The following is a 23,923-nucleotide window of genomic DNA, read 5'->3' as shown; positions in this document are numbered from 1 at the left end:
GCTCCAGTCCATCTGAATCATTTATTAGTAAAAAGACAAACCAGGCGGTTTATGAAGCCAGATCTTGTTTTCTTTATTGATTCTTTCTGGCGACAGAAAACGAACCGTCGGTACATGAAGGTCTCCATGGTGGCCAGGATGTGACACGGCAGTCTTTGGCACTTCCTATTCTAAACAAACATGCTGACAGATCATCATCTGTTCTTTTGTCAAACCAAACGACTCAAATCACAAAGGAAACAACAAGCAGGTCAGGATGATGTGGATCTTCAGAGTGTAGAAAAGTAAAACCGAGCGTTTGGATTGGGTGGCAGCTTCCTGCGGCGCCAGGCGGCTCTGTGTGCTCCGGGTCAGCAGGTCAGCAGGTCAACAGGTCAGCAGGTCGGAGCTCTGCAGACGACTTACAGCAAAACCGACAGGATGACCATTCTGAGCTGCAAGGAAACCAGCTAGACATGATCCCATGAGGTTCAGGGTGGAAGTGAAGAGCTGCGTCAGGTGAGAGACGCACCAACCAGGATTTTCTCTCAGCTCAAACTTAAATTTACATTTTGAGACTGAAAACAGAATCTAAGATAAAACTGAGGAATTAAATGCATTATTCCTCACAGCGTGCTGCGCTGACCTGAACATAAACAGAGTCAGTTTTTAATCATCAGCTGATTGGCTGAATGATCCAGATTTCCTGCTCTCTGATTGGCTGAATGATCCAGATTTCCTGCTCTCTGATTGGCTGAATGATCCAGATTTCCTGCTCTCTGATTGGTGCATCTCCAGCTGCATTATTATTTCTATAATCTGCATGTTTCTGCAGATCAGCTGCTTCAAAAACAAACATTTCACAGTTTCTTCGCCGTTTCCTCCTCGTTCATTTTCAGAGGTTTATGAAGATGATCTGGTTTAAAATCCTGACATGAAACATTATTTACCTCTACAGTCATGCTGTTTATAAAAATGATATGTAGCAACAGAAAAGTGGTCCTTATTTAATGTCTCTGACATTGAATTTACAAAAGTTAAGATGAGTCCAGTGCTTCATCTGCTGCTGGGTGAGCTCCAGGATTTCATCCTCACACTTTTTACTTTTCTTTTGTTCGAAGCTCAAAGTAAAGAACATTTTAAAACCCGAAGCACAGAAAACATCACAACAGTAAAAAGTTTGAACAGAAGCTGAAAAGATTTTGTTTTATAGCTGCAATGAAGAGCAGACGAGTCAAAACATTATGACCAGGAATTAAAGACATGAATTATTCTGCTCATGATTCCTGGTTCAGATCTAAACTTTTAGATCAGAGGCTCGACGCTCCGCTGGGTTTTTAACCATTAAATAACAAACTGAACTGATTGGATCTGAAATGACTTGTTCGTGAACTGTTGCCATAGAAACAAACTCAACCAGTTTCAGTTCTAGACGACAGTGGTCATAATGTTGTGGCTCAAAACTCTTTTTCTTTGTTTTTTGCTATCTTACAGATTAAAGCCGCGTTTCTCTCCTCCTACTAGAATCATGTAGAACACCAGACAGTCGGGTCAGAACCAGCCAGCATGCTCGGCAGAACGTCCACAGAAACATGGAAATTGAAAACACAACAAACTAAATAACAGTAACACTAAAACTCATAAAGTGCAAGCCAACAACTTCTGAACGTAGAAGGGAAAAATTCATAAGACGATTCTGCTGGGAAAGTCGGAATGTAGATTTAGGAAAATGATTATGGGTCACCGAGATGATCCGATTGATTCCCAACTTCATATTAAACATCATAGACTGAACACACACACACACACCCGCACACACGTGCACACACACCCCGACGATATCAATAAATACTGGAAAGACGAAAAATAAAACTCTGGTTTTTCATCAGCTGTGATCCAAAAACAAACTACTGGGAATCGTCCAGAACCAGAACCAGAGCAGACCTTTGATCCGGTTCTGGTCCAGGTTCAGAGCAGATGACCCGTCTGACCACAAAACCCGTCACATCCGGGTCTGAGGGCGGCGCCGCAGCACCATGGTGACAGATCCATAATTCAGCCTGAAGATGCTCCGAGGAAAAACTAAAGTAACGTTTATAGAGACACAAACAAAAAGCAACAGGAATAATCTGAGTTATTTAGTTTGTAGGAAAAGGACAAAATAGGATTAATTTTTCAGAATCATGTTTTCACCATGTTGTCATTCAGTCACAGATTTAAAGTAACTAAACGGTTTGAAACTGGGAGATTGTCAGTGAAGTGACAACATGCTGAAAATCTGACTTTAAAAACTTAGAAACAGCCCAAATTATTCCTGATAATGTTTGTCTTTATAAAACGGCTCGTCTTCAGTTCCATATATTATTAAATATTAAATTCATTACACACAATCTGACTAATTTCAAGCATTTCTTTTGCTTTTTCATTTTCGTCTGATTACGACCGAATGAAAGCCGATCATTAAATCCGGCCAATCAGAAGGCTTTTTACTGGAATGTTCTGGTTTGGACCAGCAGGCAGTTACTGACGCCTTCCACCAGGAGGCCCTAATTACATATAAATGGAAAGTTGAGTGGAGGGAAAACATGTGCACCAGTAACACGGAGGGAAATAAATTCTTGAAATCCATCAGTGTGTGAAGAATCTGTCTGAGTTTCAGGTCCCTTAAATAAAAACTCTGAATGTTTCACCTCCTGTAGCCAGAGCGCTGCGTCCCACTAGAGGGCGCTGTGAAGGTTTTGTGCTTTTATCTCTGCAGAGAAGAACTAATGACATGGATTTACTCACAGCAATAAGAGAAACTCTAAGACTCACAGAGGAACCAGATGATCTGGTTAAGAACCTGGAATAAACGGAGCGAACCTGAATGCATCTTGGCCCGTCAGCTGATAAACAAACCTCCAGGTGTCACTGCGAAACCGACGGCAACAATAAATAAATATAAAACAACCCATTGTGAATGTTTGTGTTGATCTGGCTCAGTGGAGACGACTCGGGGTCGTGTTATGATGACTCGGGGTCGCGTTGTGACGACTCGGAGTCGTCCGGAGACGACTCGGGGTTGAGTTGAGACGACTCGGGGTCATCTGGAGACGACTCGGGTCGTGTTATGATGACTCGGGGTCGCGTTGTGACGACTCGGGGTCGTCCGGAGACAACTCGGGTCGTGTTATGATGACTCGGGGTCGCGTTGTGACGACTCGGAGTCGTCCGGAGACGACTCGGGGTTGAGTTGAGACGACTCGGGGTCATCTGGAGACGGCTCGGGTTGCGTTATGACGACTCGGGGTCGTCTGAAGACGACTCGGGTCGCGTTATGATGACTCGGGGTCGTCCGGAAACGACTCGGGGTCGCGTTATGACGACTTGGGGTCACGTTATGATGACTCGGGGTCGTCTGGAGACGACTTGGGTCACATTGAGACGACTCTTCCTGGTGACAGACGGGAGCGTCGCTCCTGCTTCCAGAGGAAATGACGGATGGGACGAACAAAAGATTACCTTCATACTACAAAGGAAAGAACAGAGCGGGTTCTGGTTCTGGTTCTGGTTGAGTCCGGTGCGGAGGAGCTAGTAGCTCTCCAGCGAATCGTCCCAGAATAAGCTCTGAACGTCCAGCATGGCGGCCAGCTCCAGAACCTGCTTCTGCAGCAGAACGCTCTCTACCGTGTCCTGCTTCGGCAGCTCCGGGTACGACTCCGGGAAGCTCCGGGATTCCTGCCAACAGAGGGCGGCGGTGAGTCCGACCGGTCCCGACCGGAACCGGCTTCATGTTTAATTTACTTTTATTAATAAACTGTTTAAATTAGCAGATTGGCTCATTTAAACTGCTGCTCTACTGCAGAGTTGGTGTTTAGGTCGCCTTTTATTTTAAACACTGAATTCTGCAGCACGTCTACATGGTCAGGTTGTCAAAGTCAAGCTAGCATAGCTAACCTACTTCCCTCTCCCTCCTTATTTGTTTTTAATTAAAACTTTTCCTGACCTCCTTATCTAGTTTCTTAATGTTGACTATTAGTAGCTCTGTGTTCCTTTACCTTTAATAAATCACATTTAGCTCATGATGTTGACAACCTGGCAGCTAAAGCCAATGCTAGTCATCATCACCGAGTCGCTGCTACATGTCTGTAGCAGCAAAAACATTAAAAATCAATCTGAGTATTTCAAATCCATTCAAAACTATCAAGGAACTGCGATTTGATTTTCCTGCACATTTCTGTCTCCGTAGAGAAGCAGCGACTCACCCGGAACAGCTTATGTAGCCTCAGCGTCGCCGAGCAGAACACGAACCGGATCAGGAGCAGCCGCAGGAACTCGTCACCGAAGAACTGCAGGAAGGCCTGATCTGCAGAGACGAGGAGCGTGAGTTCACGTCCGGCAGCGCCAGGCTCAGCCGCTCGGACCAGTAGGACCGGGTCGGACCCGACTGGACCCACTAGACCCACTCGGACCTACCGATGCTCCGGGATCGGGTCAGCATCTGGCCGATGTCCCGGAACACCTTCCTCAGGAAGTCCTGCGCGTTCTCCCACAGGCCGCGCCGCAGGCTGCTCAGGCCGCAGACGGAGGAGAAGCCCAGCAGAGGAGAGTACAGGAAGAGCGTGAAGAGGCTGCCGCGCTGAGACTGATCTGGACCGGAACCAGAACCACAGGGAGAACCGTGAACACCGAGCCTGCAGAACCCGGCAGCAGACAGAAGCAGAAACTCACCCTGGACGCTCTTTGGGTAAACGGTCGGGGACAGCAGACACACCAGCGGCTGGCCGAACAGGTTGGAGAAGTTCTGATCGGATCGGACACAGGAGGATTAAAACGGGCCCAGAAAGAACCAGAACCCGGCCAGAACCGGCAGGTCCACCCACCTTATAGGCGGTGCTGTTTGAGGAATCCACGATGATGAAGAGCGGCTTCCGGGTGAAAGGAAACAGATCTCCAGGATGAAGGCTGTGGCGGAAACAAGCATCAGAACCTGGTTCTGACCAGGAACCGGTCCAGTCTCCATCCGACTCACCAGTGCATCTCTTTCTGGGCTTGGTTCCTCTTCTGGACCGTCTCCCCGTTCACCACGTCCCTGTTGGTGTTGGTCAGAACGCCGCCGAAGTCATACGGACCTGCTGGGGTAAATGGACCCAACAGAACCAGATTTAATCTGGATCGGACCGGATTACCAGAACCACTCCAGATTAAATCCAGGTTTAATCTGGACTTTTAGTTCATTCCACCAGAATTCATCCTGATGATCAGCTGGAGAAACGGACAAGCAGAATCTATGTCCGTCACCATGGTTACAGCAGGTCTTACAGGTGTACACACCTAATATGGAGCTAAATTGGGGCCAAACAGTTTGCTAAAAAAAAAAAGTGAAACTGAAAATTAGTTTTGAACTATTTGAAGTTTATGGCAGTGAGACTTCGTCCTCCGTCGATGTTAGCGGATGTCGCTTGTGCGTCACATTTCTGGGCGAACCGGAAACACGATACCAAGGTTGTAGCAGATACAAAACTTGAATTATTTACATTAAAATTTTAATGCATTAAAATCCATGTGATTAATTCATTTAATTTAACGCATTAAAGTCCCACCATAACTAAAACATGACATGAGCCTCCCTAACAATCAGTCCAGGTTCATTTTACCTCAAAACTTGTAATTTGAACCAAAGACACATTCAAAATGGTTCTGACCCGGAAGAAGATCAAAAATATTATTTATGGAGTTCAGATTAAATGGTTTCTAAATCTTAATCTGTTTTAATGAATCTGTTCACTGCAGATTAATTTAGAAGTCTGAATGTTAACTGTAATTAATTGTTGGCTCAAGTTTAAATATTATGTTTTAGTTCAAGAACGACTGTTTTGCACATTTAAGGCCATGATTTAGCTCCATACATAATCAATATATATAAGGTTTTATTATGAAAAGTCACATCCCAACACTTCCTCTGTAATTTAACCTGTAAAATTCACCTGAAAGAAAAACTAATCTGTTAGAAAACATCCTGATCCAGGTTCCAGAATGAATCCGTCTGATTCGTCTTCAGACTCACTTCCTGACCTGCTGACCTGCTGACCTCCTGACCTGCTGACCTCCCGACGTCCTCAGAGACGTCCAGGTTTACGAGGACACGTCTTCCCTCCCTGCCTGTTCTGTATTCACTGTTCTGCTTCCACACAGAAGATTTGTTTGTTTCCAGCTGAATAATCCAGGATTATTTATCAGATTATGGTGAGTTTAACCTGTGGATCGTTTCTGTATCCATTGTAGTTCAGTGAATAAATTATATTTCATGGTTTAACTGTTCAGGTTGAGGAAGGAGTGAGGAGGAAACAATCTGCTCCAGGTTTTACCTTCGTAGTCTAAATGTGTCGCTGGGAAAACTCCAGTAGCTGATAGATAGACCAGCAGGACGCTGTTGGCAGGAAGTTCCTGGAAAAATCACAAAAATCCAAATACTGAAGATAATCTGAAGCACAGAGAAGAGGGAGGAAACCTGACCTGAAATTATTCAGAAGGTTTTACAATCATTTAACACAAACTGAAGAAAAGAAGCTGTGAGTCGTTCCTGACAGGAATCCCATCAGGAATCCCATCAGGAATCCCGTCAGGCTGACCTTGAAGGAAGCCGACAGGAATGTGTAGAGCTGGCTGAAGGTCGGTTTGTACAGCAGGTATTTATGGGGGTTTTCTCTCTTGGCTGGTTTCTCATTCGGCTCCTGGAGGAAGAACATCATCATCATCACCATCACCACCATCATCATCATCATCATCATCACCATCATCGTCATCATGAGGCATCAGAACCATGACGGACTACAAACACAGCACTCAGCTGACCAGCCGCGACCCCACCCTGCCTGACACCTTAAACAGTTTCTTTGCCCGCTTTGACACGGCGGGCAGCAGAGAAGCCGTACATCTACCCCAACTGGAAGAGCAGCACCAGCCCCTCGTCCTACAGAAGCATCAGGTGACGTCCACCCTGAGGAGGATCAACACCCACAAAGCTACAGGACCGGACAAGGTGTCAGGCCAGACGCTGAAAACCTGCGCCGACCAGCTGGCAGGAGTGTTTCTGGACATTTTCAATCTGTCCCTGCAGCTCGCCATGGTTCCTGAGTGTCTCAAGTCTTCCACCATCATCCCTGTACCGAAGAAGAGGTCCATCACCAGCCTGAACGATTACCAGCCCGTCGCTCTGACCCCGGTGATCATGAAGTGCTTTGAGAGGATTCTTCTGAGGTACATCAGAGACTTCATCCCCGCAAACCTGGACAGCCTTCAGTTCGCCTACAGAGCGAACCGGTCAACAGAGGATGCTGTCTCCATCACTCTGCACACAGCCCTGACCCATCTGCAGCATCCCAACACCTACGTCAGGATGCTATTTGTAGACTTCAGCTCAGCATTTAACACCGTCATCCCAGACAAGCTGGTGCTGAAGCTCCTCGAGGTGGGGCTGCCCGCTTCACTGTGCCACTGGATCAGAGACTTCCTCACCAACAGGCCTCAGGTGGTGAGAATAAGTGGCTCAACATCGTCCCCACTGGTCCTCAACACAGGCACGCCGCAGGGCTGTGTGCTCAGCCCAGCTCTCTTCACCCTGTTTACACACGACTGCGTGGCCATCCACCCCACCAACACAGTCGTGAAGTACGCGGACGACACAACAGTAGTGGGTCTCATTTCAGACAACAACGAGACCCACTACAGAGAGGAGATTCTGCAGCTCACTCAGTGGTGTTCAGCCAACAACTTGGTGCTGAACACAGGGAAGACCAAGGAGGTCATTGTGGATTACAGAAGGTCCAGGAGGATGGCTCACACTCCCCTTCTCATAGATGGAGAAGTGGTGGAACGTGTGGACAACATCAAGTTCCTGGGCCTCCACATCACGTCTGACCTCTCCTGGAACACAAACACCTCCCACCTGGTGAAGAAAGCACAACAAAGGCTCTTCTTCCTCAGGAAACTGAGACGGGCTGGACTTTCCTCACGGCTGCTCGTGAACTTTTACAGGGCGATGATCGAGAGCATCCTCTGCCTCAACATGACTGTGTGGTATGGTAGCTGCACAGCACTGGAGAGGAAACAACTGACACGGGTGGTGAGAACAGCACAAGGCATTGTGGGATGCCCCCTCCCAGACCTGGACTCCATTTACACAGACCGGGTCAAGAAGAGAGCTGGATCCATAGCCATGGATTCCAGCCACCCGGGCCACAGACTGTTTGTGCCGCTGCCATCAGGCAAGCGGTACAGGAATATACGGACTACAACAAATAGACTGAGAAACAGTTTCTTCCCCACAGCCGTCAGAGCCATTACTCCCTGCCGCCCCCCCCCCCACACATATCATAACCTCGCAGTCACACATACATATCCCCCACCCCCACACAGCCATATTGTTCTGCACTTTGCACTGTCACATCATCTGTACTTTGCCATAATTGGACCTGCTGCTACTTCTTTGGATGGTTGAGTGCCTTTAGTTAATTTAGTTGTATATATTGTTATTATTATTATTGTGTGTTTGCTTATTTATACTGTATATATTTGACCTTTTGCACGGGAGCTGCAATGGAAATTTCGTTGAATTCTGTTCAATGACAATAAATGCTATCTAATCATCATCACCATCACCACCATCATCACCATCACCATCATCATACTGGTTTAACACCAGAACCGTCCCACATGAGGAGGAACTTCGATTCAGAACTGATCACCTCTGAACTCTTTCTGTGAACTGATCTGGTTTTTATCTGGATTTGAATTATTGATCTTCACAATATCAGAAAATCTACTGATGGCAATAATCCTGGTAAATATTGCACCAGGATTATTGATCCAAAATATTCTGTTAATTGATCTCCAGAGAAGAAAGAAAGCAGGAAGCTCCATGTGGAGTTCCTCAGGGCTCCGTTCTCACTAATCTGATTATTACTCATTAACCAGCTGATGTCACGAAGAGCAACGAGTTCAGGAAATCCTTCATGTTGCCATGGAAACATTTCAGTTTGTAATCAGATTCATCAATATTTCAATGTGAAAGAAGAACCAATCAGGCGTCTGCAGCTCTTCACCAGCTAAAACCAGGAAGTGGATGAAGCTTTCACTGCCTCACCTGTAAAGGTCAAAGGTCATCCGTTCTCACCGTTTGAGTTGGAATAAATGAACATTTTGTTTCTTTATTGGACCTGTTTGTCTGTAAACGCGTTCAGCCAGAAACCCACCAGCGTTGCCTGTTTGGACGTCTGCGTTGCCAGGTTGACGGGTTCCCTCTCCAGAGCCTGGAGCATCCGGAACATGTCGACGGTCAACTCACTGAACTTGACCTGCAGGAAGCAGCAGCATTAAGGACAGCAGGTCAGACTGAGTCAGGATGAAACTCTCTGCTCCGTCATTCCTGCTGTGGAGGTTTAAACGGATTCGGGTCGGTTCTGAAGAATCTTTCTGTTCAACTTGTGGAGGAAACTGTTTGCTTTCTGATAAAAACAAACTTGTTTCCAGTTTTGTTCCAGTCGTCGTGTGAAACGACTCAGACCCCAGCAGGTAACCAGCAGAAAGCTGCCAAAGGTACCGAGTCCCAGTGAGGTTCTGGGCCCAGCGGGTCAGAACCTGGTTGTTGCAGTTGCCGACGATCAGGGCGTCGGCGAGGACCAGCTGGCCGACCACCATGCCCTGCTCCAGCGGGGGAACGCTGCCGTCCTGCAGCCGGTTGCTGGTCACCAACACCGAGTTGTTGTCGTTCAGAACCACGGCCGGGTCGGCCTGTTCACACAAACAGAACACAGGGTGAACCCGACCGAGCCTGCGACGGTCAGAGGTCACCCGGGGTCAGAGGTTACCTCGATGAAAGCCGCCACTTCCTGCAGAACCAGGTTCCACTCCAGCTGGTCCTCCGTGTTGAAGCGCTGGGTGTAGTCTTCGATCTCCTCCGATAACTCCTGCAGACAGATCAAATTAGAAAACCCCAGACCGGAACCACAGACCGGGTCGTGCTCTGACACCATCAGCATCCGGACCTTCACCAGAACTTTGACCAGGTCCATCTTGTTGAGCAGTAAACACACGACGATGTAGCGAGCGTAGTAGCGGAGCTTCTTCACCACCAGTTCAGGCCTGTTAAAGACAGTCCATCCATCAGAGCTACAGCAGACGGCGCCGCGGACCGGACCGGACCGGGCCGGGCCTGACCTGTCCTCCTTGTTGACCTGGTAGTAGTAGGAGCGCTGGCGGATGGCCGAGTAGAAGGAGAAGGCTTCGTTCAGGTAGCTGGTCTCTGAGGTCCGGAGGCTGCAGGAGAAACATCAACACGTTCCATCTACATCTGATCCGCTAACAGCTAACAGCTAGGCTAATTCTTCATTTAGCGCCTTGCTAATCATTTAGCTTTTCATTTAGCGGACTTAGCTTCCCCTAGTTTAATTTAACCTGCTGATTTACTGGAACATGAAATGATGTAGAAATTAAATTTGCTTTGTGAGGGTTGGAGTTTTTCCAGGGCAGCTGTGTGAACTGAAGTTAGCGCTTTAGCATTAGCTTCCACTAAATGCTGCGTTGGAGTTCTGCAGGGGGCCCAAAGTGTGTCCTGGAGACCCGGCATCCTGCATGTTTTATTCTCTTCCTGGTACCAACAACCTTCTCAGCAGGTCAAAGTTCTTCTTAAGCCTCTAATGATCCATCATTGGATCCAGGTGAGTTAAACCAGAGAGACCAGAACATGCAGGATGCCGGGCCTCCAGGACCCACTTTGGGCCCCACTGGAGTACTGTTTACAGTTAGCGTAGCTAGCTTTGTAGCTAGCGGTGCTCTGCTGGTTTTCATGGTCGTGTTTGTTAAAATAAATTTTCTGACAAAATGTGACTCTAAACTTTTGCACCAGTTAATCTGCATCTTTAGAAAATAAATTCTGCTGTAAGACTTTGGTTTATGAACACAACACTGGGTCCAGTTTACTTCTAATGGTTATACTGGAGCTACTGGAAGTAAAAGATCGGGGCGTGGTGTTTTGGACCAAAAGGTCTCCAGACTCACTAGTAGTGGTAGTAGAGCTGTCCGATCTTGGAGGCCACCTCTCCGATCTGCCATCTCTTCAGGCCGTACCTGGTATCCAGAACCTGCCTGTCGACACAAAAACAAACCCATAATCTGAGGGGGAGGCCGCATCCGGCCGTATCCAGCTGCATCCAGCCACATCCAGCCGCATCCTGCCACATCCAGCCACATCCGGCTACATCCGGCCGCATCCTGCCACATCCAGCTATATCCAGATGCGGCCGGATGTAGCCACATCCGGCCACATCCTGCCACATCCGGCCGCATCCAGCCACATCCGGCCACATCCAGCTATATCCAGATGCGGCCGGCCACATCCAGCCACATCCGGCCGCATCCAGCCACATCCGGCCACATCCGGCCACATCCAGCCGCATCCGGCCACATCTTGCCACATCCAGGAACATCCGGCCGCATCCAGCCACATCCGGCTGCATCCGGCCACATCCAGCTATATCCAGATGCGGCCGGCCACATCCAGCCACATCCGGCCGCATCCAGCCACATCCGGCCGCATCCAGCCACATCCGGCCGCATCCGGCCACATCCGGCCGCATCCGGCCACATCCGGCCGCATCCGGCCACATCCAGCTATATCCAGATGCGGCCGGCCACATCCAGCCACATCCGGCCGCATTCAGCCACATCCGGCCGCATCCAGCCACATCCGGCCGCATCCGGCCACATCCGACCACATCCGGCCACATCCAGCCACATCCAGATATGGCCGGATGCGGCCGCATCCAGCCACATTCGGCCGCATCCAGCCACATCCGGCCGCATCCGGCCACATCCGACCACATCCAGCCACATCCGGCCGCATCCGGCTATATCCAGATGCGGCCGGCCACATCCAGCCACATCCGGCCACATCCAGCTATATCCAGAGGCAGCCGGCCACATCCTGCCACATCCGGCCACATCCAGCTATATCCAGAGGCAGCCGGCCACATCCAGCCACATCCGGCTATATCCAGATGCGGCCGGATGTGGCCACATCCGGCCACATCCTGCCACATCCGGCCGCATCCAGCCACATCCGGCCACATCCGGCCACATCCAGATGCGGCCGGCCACATCCAGCCGCATCCGGCCGTATCCAGCTGCATCCAGCCACATCCGGTCGCATCCTGCCACATCCGGCCACATCCAGCTATATCCAGATGCAGCCGGCCACATCCAGCCACATCCGGCCACATCCGACCACATCCAGCCACATCCGGCCGCATCCAGCCACATTCGGCCACATCCAGATACGGCCGGATGCGGCCGCATCCAGCCACATTCGGCCGCATCCAGCCACATCCGGCCGCATCCGGCCACATCCGACCACATCCAGCCACATCCGGCCGCATCCGGCCGCATCCAGCCACATACGGCCACATCCGGCCACATCCAGCTATATCCAGATGCGGCCGGCCACATCCAGCCGCATCCGGCCGTATCCAGCTGCATCCAGCCACATCCGGCCGCATCCTGCCACATCCGGCCACATCCAGCTATATCCAGATGCAGCCGGCCACATCCAGCCACATCCGGCTATATCCAGATGCGGCCGGATGTAGCCACATCCGGCCACATCCGGCCGCATCCAGCCACATCCGGCCACATCCGGCCACCTCCAGCTATATCCAGATGCGGCCGGCCACATCCAGCCACATCCGGCCACATCCGGCCACATCCAGCCACATCCAGCCGCATCCAGCCACATCCGGCCACATCCAGCCACATCCAGCCACATCCAGATACGGCCGGATGCGGCCGCATTCAGCCACATCCGGCCGCATCCAGCCACATCCGGCCGCATCCGGCCACATCCGACCACATCCAGCTATATCCAGATGCGGCCACATCCTGCCACATCCAGATGCGGCCACATCCTGCCACATCCGGCCACATCCAGCCGCATCCGGCCACATCTTGCCACATCCAGGAACATCCGGCCGCATCCAGCCACATCCAGCCGCATCCAGCCACATCCGGCCACATCCAGCCACATCCAGCCACATCCAGATACGGCCGGATGCGGCCGCATTCAGCCACATCCGGCCGCATCCAGCCACATCTGGCCGCATCCGGCCACATCCAGCCACATCCAGCCACATCCAGATACGGCCGGCCGCATCCTGCCACATCCGGCCACATCCAGCTATATCCAGATGCAGCCGGCCACATCCAGCCACATCCGGCTATATCCAGATGCGGCCGGATGTAGCCACATCCGGCCACATCCGGCCGCATCCAGCCACATCCGGCCACATCCGGCCACCTCCAGCTATATCCAGATGCGGCCGGCCACATCCAGCCACATCCGGCCGCATCCAGCCACATCCGGCCACATCCAGATGCGGCCGGATGCGGCCACATCCGGCCACATCCGGCCGCATCCGGCCACATCTTGCCACATCCAGGAACATCCGGCCGCATCCAGCCACATCCGGCCACATCCAGCCACATCCAGCCGCATCCAGCCACATCCGGCCACATCCAGATACGGCCGGATGCGGCCGCATTCAGCCACATCCGGCCGCATCCGGCCACATCCGACCACATCCAGCTATATCCAGATGCGGCCACATCCTGCCACATCCAGATGCGGCCACATCCTGCCACATCCGGCCACATCCAGCCGCATCCGGCCACATCCAGCCGCATCCGGCCACATCCAGCCACATCCAGCCACATCCGGCTGCATCCAGCCACATCCAGCCGCATCCAGCCACATCCGGCCACATCCAGCCACATCCAGCCACATCCAGATACGGCCGGATGCGGCCGCATTCAGCCACATCCGGCCGCATCCAGCCACATCCGGCCGCATCCGGCCACATCCAGCCACATCCAGCCACATCCAGCCACATCCGGCTATATCCAGATGCGGCCGGATGTAGCCACATCCGGCCACATCCTGCCACATCCGGCCGCATCCAGCCACATCCGGCCACATCCGGCCACCTCCAGCTATATCCAGATGCGGCCGGATGTAGCCACATCCGGCCACATCCGGCCGCATCCAGCCACATCCGGCCACATCCGGCCACCTCCAGCTATATCCAGATGCGGCCGGCCACATCCAGCCACATCCGGCCACATCCGGCCACATCCAGCCACATCCAGCCGCATCCAGCCACATCCGGCCACATCCAGCCACATCCAGCCACATCCAGATACGGCCGGATGCGGCCGCATTCAGCCACATCCGGCCGCATCCAGCCACATCCGGCCGCATCCGGCCACATCCGACCACATCCAGCTATATCCAGATGCGGCCACATCCTGCCACATCCAGATGCGGCCACATCCTGCCACATCCGGCCACATCCAGCCGCATCCGGCCACATCTTGCCACATCCAGGAACATCCGGCCGCATCCAGCCACATCCAGCCGCATCCAGCCACATCCGGCCACATCCAGCCACATCCAGCCACATCCAGATACGGCCGGATGCGGCCGCATTCAGCCACATCCGGCCGCATCCGGCCACATCTGGCCGCATCCGGCCACATCCAGCCACATCCAGCCACATCCAGATACGGCCGGCCGCATCCTGCCACATCCGGCCACATCCAGCTATATCCAGATGCAGCCGGCCACATCCAGCCACATCCGGCTATATCCAGATGCGGCCGGATGTAGCCACATCCGGCCACATCCGGCCGCATCCAGCCACATCCGGCCACATCCGGCCACCTCCAGCTATATCCAGATGCGGCCGGCCACATCCGGCCACATCCAGATGCGGCCGGATGCGGCCACATCCGGCCGCATCCGGCCACATCTTGCCACATCCAGGAACATCCGGCCGCATCCAGCCACATCCGGCCACATCCAGCCACATCCGGCCACATCCAGCCACATCCAGCCGCATCCAGCCACATCCGGCCACATCCAGATACGGCCGGATGCGGCCGCATTCAGCCACATCCGGCCGCATCCGGCCACATCCGACCACATCCAGCTATATCCAGATGCGGCCACATCCTGCCACATCCAGATGCGGCCACATCCTGCCACATCCGGCCACATCCAGCCGCATCCGGCCACATCCAGCCGCATCCGGCCACATCCAGCCACATCCAGCCACATCCGGCTGCATCCAGCCACATCCAGCCGCATCCAGCCACATCCGGCCACATCCAGCCACATCCAGCCACATCCAGATACGGCCGGATGCGGCCGCATTCAGCCACATCCGGCCGCATCCAGCCACATCCGGCCGCATCCGGCCACATCCAGCCACATCCAGCCACATCCAGCCACATCCGGCTATATCCAGATGCGGCCGGATGTAGCCACATCCGGCCACATCCTGCCACATCCGGCCGCATCCAGCCACATCCGGCCACATCCGGCCACCTCCAGCTATATCCAGATGCGGCCGGATGTAGCCACATCCGGCCGCATCCTGCCACATCCGGCCGCATCCAGCCACATCCGGCCACATCCGGCCACCTCCAGCTATATCCAGATGCGGCCGGCCACATCCAGCCACATCCGGCCACATCCAGCCGCATCCGGCCACATCTTGCCACATCCAGGAACATCCGGCCGCATCCAGCCACATCCGGCTGCATCCGGCCGCATCCAGATGCGGCCGGATGCGGCCACATCCGGCCACATCCAGCCACATCCAGCCGCATCCAGCCACATCCGGCCACATCCAGCCACATCCAGATACGGCCGGATGCGGCCGCATTCAGCCACATCCGGCCGCATCCAGCCACATCCGGCCGCATCCGGCCACATCCAGCCACATCCAGCCACATCCAGATACGGCCGGCCACATCCAGCCACATCCGGCTATATCCAGATGCGGCCGGATGTAGCCACATCCGGCCACATCCGGCCACATCCGACCACATCCAGCTATATCCAGATGCGGCCACATCCTGCCACATCCAGATGCGGCCACATCCTGCCGCATCCGGCCACATCCGGCCACATCCAGCCACATCCAGCCGCATCCAGCCACATCCGGCCACATCCAGCCACATCCAGCCACATCCAGATACGGCCGGATGCGGCCGCATTCAGCCACATCCGGCCGCATCCAGCCACATCCGGCCGCATCCGGCCACATCCGACCACATCCAGCTATATCCAGATGCGGCCACATCCTGCCACATCCAGATGCGGCCACATCCTGCCACATCCGGCCACATCCGGCCACATCCAGCCGCATCCGGCCACATCTTGCCACATCCAGGAACATCCAGCCGCATCCAGCCACATCCGGCCACATCCAGCCACATCCAGCCACATCCAGATACGGCCGGATGCGGCCGCATTCAGCCACATCCGGCCGCATCCAGCCACATCCGGCCGCATCCGGCCACATCCGACCACATCCTGCCACATCCAGATGCGGCCACATCCTGCCACATCCGGCCACATCCGGCCACATCCAGCCACATCCGGCCACATCCAGCTATATCCAGATGCGGCCGGCCACATCCGGCTATATCCAGATGCGGCCGGATGCGGCCGGATGTGGCCACGTCCGGCCACATCCGGCCACATCCAGATGCGGCCACATCCAGCCACATCCGGCCGCATCCGGCCGCATCCGGCCACATCCGGCCACATCCGGCCACATCCTGCCACATCCGGCCACATCCGGCCACATCCGGCCACATCCGGCCACATCCAGCCACATCCTGCCGCATCCGGCCACATCCGGCCACATCCAGCCACATCCAGCCACATCCTGCCGCATCCAGCTATATCCAGATGCGGCCGGACGTGGCCACATCCAGATGCGGCCACATCCTGCCACATCCTGCCACATCCGGCCACATCCAGCTATATCCAGATGCGGCCGGACGTGGCCACATCCAGCCACATCCGGCCACATCCGGCCGCATCCGGCCACATCCTGCCACATCTGGCCACATCCGGCCGCATCCTGCCACATCCAGCCACATCCAGCCACATCCTGCCGCATCCAGCCACATCCGGCCACATCCTGCCGCATCCGGCCACATCCAGCTATATCCAGATGCGGCCGGACGTGGCCACATCCAGCCACATCCGGCCGCATCCGGCCACTGCCGGCCACATCCGGCCGCATCCTGCCACATCCAGCCACATCCAGCCACATCCGGCCACATCCAGATGCGGCCGGATGCGGCCACATCCAGCCGCATCCGGCCGGATCCTGCCGCACGGTCAGCCGAGCCACAGCGGGGGAGACGGGACTCACCGGTGCTGCTGCTGGAACTTCCACAGCTTGGTGTAAACGTCGAAGGTCCGGCCAAAGTACGACTGCCACTGCTTGTGTCCGTACTGAGGAAGGTCTCTGCAGTGGGAGGAAGAGGAGGAGCGACAAGGTCTGAGTGGAACCACATGAGGCAGCGGGTAGGGAACGGCGGGGGAACAACGCTGGGGGAACAACGCTGGAGGGAACATTGTAGGGAGATTTTTATATATGTTATATAGTAAACATATATAAAAATGACCTTTACATATAGTAATAAACATTTCCACATATCACCTCTGATGTTCACCGGACTCTCAGTTGTCATGTCAACTGTTTGGGATTCCCCTCCGTTCTGACGTCACCGCGCTTTCTGATTGGCTACCTGTCACATTCAACAGGCTGCGTTTTGCTCCCAGTCAGTAAAAACCCAACAGGCTGGATAATCAAACATTTGAATGTCTGATTTTAGATGGGAGCGGTCCGATGTTCTACGTAACACAGGCAGGATAATCACACGATTATCACAAGCGACAATCTTAGAACTTGGAACGTTCTAAGATTGTCATTAGGGGAAAATTGGGGCAAAAATTTTAAATTGTGTCATGTGACCTCCTGCCCACCTGTCCCCCCAGGCCACAGTAAAACTGCCAAGCCTTGACCGGCGGTGATAAAATGGTTGGGGATCACTGCTGTAGGGAACTCTGGTAGGGAACAACGTCGTAGGGAACGCTGCAGCGTTCTCAGGCGGTTCTTTTGGATCTTTGTTCCCTCTGAGCCTGAAGGAAATCGGAGACGTCCTGCTGCTGCTGCCGGGATTCAGATCGGAGCGTCGCAGCGTCTCTCTCCACTCTGGAGGAATCCTACTCCACTTTCCACTGCGGCTCATTGACGTTTCTGCTCAGCTCCCTGAAGGCTGAGGTCTGGACTTTAACTAGGCCATTGTTTCCCCTGTTGTGGGTTGGTGGTTCTGTTGGTGACCCAGTTTGGCCCAAACCCCAGAGGGACTCCAGCGTCTCCCATGTTGGACACGTTGGTGTCCAGAGGACTTTGTCCAGACGCAGCTTTGCTAACCTCAGTCCTGCCGCCATCTTGTTTCTAGAGGCTTTCAGTGTCCTGACCTTTGACCTCTAGCCTGCTAATCCTCATTAGCGCAACAGTTCACCTTCAGCAATAAAAAGGTTAACAGATTTTAGAGTTTTTACTTCCCAGGTGGATAAAACTAATTATGAATCTGGTTTATAGCTCAGATTTGATCTTCAGTAGAATTAATTTTCATGTATTTCTTGTTTTCAGTATTTCATCCTGACTCTCTGTGATGGAAACATTTATAATCCTGCTGAATTATTCTGTGGCTAAAGAAACCTTCATATGAAACAACGATTCTTTATTCGATCACATTATTGTTTCCTGTTTTATTAAAATGAGTTTAACTAAAACATCGTCTTTCATGCAAACCTTATACACATGTTTTGGTTGTGCCTCCAGCTGAAGAGTTTTTGGACAGAGATATTTGTTGTTATATCAGACGTGGTTGGCAGAAAAATTGATCAGAACCCCCAGAGTGTTTTGTTTGGGGTGTTTTCGGGGCCGTCTCCTTTTCCTCTTCCCAAGAAAATTCTTTGTCCTTTATGACCATTATTGCAAGGAGGATAATTCTTCTTAAATGGAAATCACCTCCTTCTTTCATACTCTGGTTGAGGGATATTGTTTATTTTCTTAAACTTGAAAAAATTAGGATGTCACTGCGGGGTTCCTCTGACAAATTAGCAGAACTCTGGCAGCCATTGGTTGGTCAAGTTCATTTCCATTCTGTCCCAGTTTAGTCCTTCGTGTCTGTATTTGTCTGCTCATCCTGTCTCCTTTCTCTCTGATTTTCCTTTTCTTATGGTTCCATATTTACTTTCCTGGGGACAAACTGGACTTTCTTTAGGTGTGGCATAAAGTATCTTAATTTTTATTTATTTCAAAACATTTTTTTTTCTTGCGTGTGTCCTGTTTCTTATTGCCTGGAGTGATTGGAGGTCGTTTTGTGTCTTTTTGTTTTGTTTTTTATAACTTGTATGGTTTGTTTTTTATGTATCACATTGTAAATGTATGGCTATGCAATTCCTGTTAAAAACCAAATAAACAAAGTTTGAAAAAAAAACAAACATCGTCTTTCAAACCAACTGTGTAAAACTGAATGTTGCTTGAATTATTGCTTTCTTTATTATTATGTTTTCACTTTTAATTGTCAGTTAAAGATGAAACCTGAAGTGAAGCAGCTCGCTGTGGTTCTGTGTGGTTCTGTGTGAATGGGTCGGCCTTTCCTTCCTGCTCCGCCCCGCTGACCGGCTGTCAGATCCTGGAGCAGCAGGAAGCGTCCCGCCGCTCAGCGCGGCGTGGCGCGGCGCGGTGCGGCGCGGCGAGGCGCACGCTGTGATTCCGGTGCAGAGCCTGCAGGCTAACCGTTAATTTATTCACACATCAGAATCAGAAGCTTCATTTTTCCTGGGATAACTGAACCAAACCTCCCTGACGTGCTGAAGACACGACAAACTTCAGGAAGTTTTCCCAGAAGCGGCCGCGGCTTCCTGGAGGAGCCAATCAGGAGCCGGGATGCTGGACGTACCTGAGCCCATTGAACAGCTGCTTGGATTTATCCAGCAGGTAGCAGAAGTCGGTGACGGTTTTCCGCTCTCCTAGAGGAATATCATCCTCAGTCTCAGCTCCAGTCATGACGTTTCACACCTGAGAACCAACAGCAACCAGAAATATTATCAACAGGAAGAAATGAAAACTCAGATGGATCAAAATGAAGAGTTAAGATCTGATTCATTCGCCTCAGATGAAGTTTTACATCCTGACTTTATTCACCAAAACTCAGCTGTTTAACTTATGTTCAATATTTTCATGTATTATTAACTAGAGTTTTATTCATCCTGAATATTAATTCATTTGTTATCAACAAACATCTTAAATAAAGGAGCATTGATGGATATTATCTGCTTTATTTCAGTTTTTGTGTATTTTATTGCCTTTATATTGTTTTATTATTAATTATCTCATATTTTAGTTTTTGTTACTTCATTCTTTCAGAATTCATTTTCTAAATATTTTAATAGTTTTATTCTTTTCAGATTTTTTCAGATTTAATAAAAACTTTCAATACTTTATTGATCTCAACATGAAAACTTTGTCCAAGCAACACAAAAATAAGGACTTAAAGAAAATAAAAGATGATAAAATGCAATAAATATTAAAAATAAATGAACCAGATAATAACTCTCATAAACTCATGAATCTGTGATGTCATAAGTAGAAGCAGGTCAGATGTTAACCTGCCGTCGGGTCTCCAGGTGTCCTAGTTAAATCACGTGGCGACCGTTTTTAGGCCGACCCAGATTCCCTCCAATCAGGCCCGGCGGGCGGCGGCCATGATTAGCTCCTGCTGCCGAGGCGACCGACTGGACCAGAACTTTAAAACGGTTCTGATGTCGCTCTAAAGAGACCGCATCAGCTGAAGCAGACCCGGAACCGGAACCGGAACCGGAACCAGAACCAGAACCAGAACCAGAACCAGCAGTCACTAATAGATCCATCTGGACCTGTTTTAATTCCTGTCAGAAGGACAGAGCATCAGACGGCTGGACGCCTCATGAAGCACGAGGCGACAGTGGACTGGAACGCTCTGGTCCCAGTGGAACGCTCTGGTCCCAGTGGAACGCTCTGGTCCCAGTGGAACGCTCTGGTCCCGGTGGAACGCTCTGGTCCCACCAGGGGAACCATGAAGAAAAGAAGCTGGGAACCATGGAAACCAAGGAGTCCACTGCTGGAAAAATGTCATATTTAAAAACAGAAACTTTGATGAATCTGAATATTGGATTAACCCCCAGCGTCGGTCACAAGCTTTGCTTCTGACAACCAGACCAGACGGGCGGCGCCATCAGGCAGAACATCAGCCTCTGGAGCGGGACTCCCGGACCCCCGGTTCTCCCAGTCCCCCCAGGCTGCCAGTCTACTGGTGCTGTCCCAGTTCTCCCAGTTCTCCATCTGACCCTGAAGAGGCAGAGCAGCGTCTGGATCCCTCAACATGTCAGGATGAATCTCATCCAGTCCGGTGCCACTGGGAGGACGAGACTTGACCTTGAGCTGACCTTTCCCCCAGTCCTCCCAGTCCTCCCAGTCCTCCCACCCTGCCTGTCCAACATCCTGGGACAAAATGTTCCTCACATCATAAATAACCGTTTCCATATTTTACAGTGACTCATAAATGATACTGAATACTAACCATGTAGCATAGCTATGCTACTGCTAGAATAGCTATGGTAATGCTAGCACAGCTAGTACTAGATATGCTAGCATATGACATTATATGCTGAAATAGCAATGATACCGTTTGTAGCATATTAGGGCTGAAACTATTAATCCAATCGATTATTAAAATAATCATCAGATCATCAGCTGCAGATGAATCTGTTACTATAAATGATCCAACGTTCACTGAAGGAATCCTGTTGTTGTTTGTTGAGTTTCTTATTTAAAATGGAATTCATTTATGTCGTTATTTGCATTTTTAAATATTTATAATATCGTATAAAAAGACTTGCATGAAAAATCTGCAGATTGTGTTGATTTTTATAACTAAAACAATCTGCAGCATCTACACAGTCTGGTTCTATAAATGATTCTAGAGCAGCTTGCTCTTCCAGCCCAGTTTATCAACCACAGTCAGAGGCTTCTGAAGATGCACTGCGACACAGACAGCTACAGGAGCTCCTCCATCCCCACAGATACAACCATCTAAGATGAGAGTCACTGCAGATCCAGCAGGTCAATAAACTCCAAATTCATTAAACTGGATATAAAGAAACAAACATCTTTATATGTTTGTTTCTAAATTCATCTACAGTAAACACAAACCCATTAAAATACAGAATAATATTTAGAAAACCTTTCATCTAATTACAGAACTCAGAAAAGGAGCATTTTAATCTTTTCTGCATGAGGACCAACCTGAACGTGTCCTTAATGAAAACTCAACTTCCTGAGGAAAAACCGGCCTGGACTGGAGCGGCGCCATACGTCACCATGACGTCAGGATCTGACGGTTTCAGTCCGTTCTGCTGACAGTCCGATCACTAATCAATCAGTATCAACAGATGACGTTTATGTGGCGTTTGGCCACATGAGGTGATGCTGCTGCAGGGCATTATGGGATGTTTGGCTGAAGACGGAGCTGTAAATATATAAACTATCGGTAATAATCATCAACCATAACAGCGGTATTAATATGGGATATCAGTATCGGCTCAGCATTGATACGTCCCAACTGATTACAGATTCAGTTTAAACTTTATTCTACTCAGGTTGAATTCTCGCCTGGTTTTTACTTTTGTTTCCTTCCTGAATTTATTTTTTTGTCAAAAGATGATAAAGGCAAAAGAAAAAAAATTACTTAAAAATTATTTAGATCATTATTTTAGGAAGGTGAAAATTTGACAAATACAGTAACATTTTGTTTTTTTGCATTGTGTATTTACTTTAGGGTTAAAGGTCATAATCACCTTTTGCAGACTATGACAATTCTCACACCCTGAGCTTTAAAGATTTTTATGTTTTTTAAATAATTCCCTCATTTTGTGAAGTGAAAGTTGCTCCGCTGATGGAGAATCAGATGAATTCAAACTGTTCCCGTCAGGATGCGGAACGTTCCGGAGGTGAAATGTTGGTGAATCCAGAGGTTTGCTGGGATCTAAACCGGCCTGGGAGTCAGAACATCTGGAGCCGAGCAACACCGAGCGGCCGCTCGGGCCGGTTCCCTCTCACCTCTGCAGCCGAAGATGAGGATGAGGATGGTGGTGAAGAACCGCGGAGATGCTCCTTGTCTCGGATCCGTGCAGAAAAGCCCCGAGCAGCTCCGTGTGAGAAGCCCGGACTCACTAACATCCCACTGGGTCGCAGATCCCGGCCGGACCGCCTGGAGCCACCGGCAGCGCGGAGCCACAGGAGCAGTCTGTCAGCGCCGAGAGAGAGGCTCTGGGAGCGGGGGAGGAATCCGGAGGACGGCCGCTGCTCTGCGGCTCCGCTGCTAGCTGCTTCCGGGTCAAACCCTCCACAATAAGAGCCTCACACACAAAGGTTCTTATTGACGCCGAACCTGAGGGAACCAGCCGATCTTAAACCTCAGCTTCAATAAAAACATCACAACTGGAATGTCATCAAAAGGCGTTATTAATCTCAGTAATTCAGTTCATTACGAATGTTCTTTTAGACCCATTGGTTTGGTTCTGGTCGTTTGGCTGATTCTGGTTCCGCCTGACTGGACTTTATTTATTTATTTATTTATTTGGGTTCCCGTTACTTTCCACTGTTATTAATCTTCATGGGGTCTAAGTGACAAAACACAAAAATATTCATAAGACCATTCCGACAATTACATAAAATATGCACAAGATAATCAAACATCAGATTTTACAAATTACACAGATGAGCCTATATTAAAAAAACACGATTTAATATAAAACTTTAGTGCTATTTTAAAAGAAAATGTGCTTTTTAAATGTTGTTTTGAGGTAATTTATTCCATCTTTGAATTGCTTTGTAGAAAACAGATTTTTATTTAAAATTTGTCATGAGTATCTGGTAAAATGATTATAGATCTGATCAAAACATTTTCATAAAATGATTCAGGTTTTCATCCGCTG

General features: G+C 50.6%; 1 protein-coding gene across 5 annotated transcripts; it reads right to left on the bottom strand.

Annotated features, from left to right (window-relative positions):
• Positions 1 to 52: 52 nt before the first annotated feature.
• Positions 53 to 23,324, bottom strand: scai (suppressor of cancer cell invasion). Of its 5 annotated transcripts, none has more exons than XM_023337696.1 (17): positions 23,046 to 23,324; positions 19,849 to 19,967; positions 17,241 to 17,336; positions 11,017 to 11,103; positions 10,177 to 10,275; positions 10,005 to 10,101; positions 9,828 to 9,926; positions 9,598 to 9,750; positions 9,213 to 9,314; positions 6,591 to 6,692; positions 6,327 to 6,405; positions 4,991 to 5,093; positions 4,842 to 4,923; positions 4,690 to 4,762; positions 4,435 to 4,608; positions 4,224 to 4,324; positions 53 to 3,696 (listed from the first exon to the last, which is right to left on the bottom strand). In XM_023337696.1, exons 2-17 carry the CDS (start codon positions 19,953 to 19,955, stop codon positions 3,550 to 3,552), a joined length of 1,701 nt encoding a protein of 566 aa, XP_023193464.1. In that variant the 5' UTR covers positions 19,956 to 19,967; positions 23,046 to 23,324; the 3' UTR covers positions 53 to 3,549. The 5 variants fall into 5 exon arrangements, with proteins under 5 accessions (XP_023193464.1, XP_023193465.1, XP_023193461.1 ...); XM_023337697.1 differs by having other exon boundaries at positions 4,991 to 5,090; XM_023337693.1 differs by lacking the exon at positions 23,046 to 23,324 and adding an exon at positions 19,488 to 19,680 and having other exon boundaries at positions 19,849 to 19,935.
• Positions 23,325 to 23,923: the final 599 nt, after the last annotated feature.

This window comes from Xiphophorus maculatus, chromosome 8, assembly GCF_002775205.1.
Source record: "Xiphophorus maculatus strain JP 163 A chromosome 8, X_maculatus-5.0-male, whole genome shotgun sequence".
Lineage (NCBI taxonomy): Eukaryota > Metazoa > Chordata > Actinopteri > Cyprinodontiformes > Poeciliidae > Xiphophorus > Xiphophorus maculatus.
This window is presented reverse-complemented; position numbering and strand designations above follow the sequence as displayed.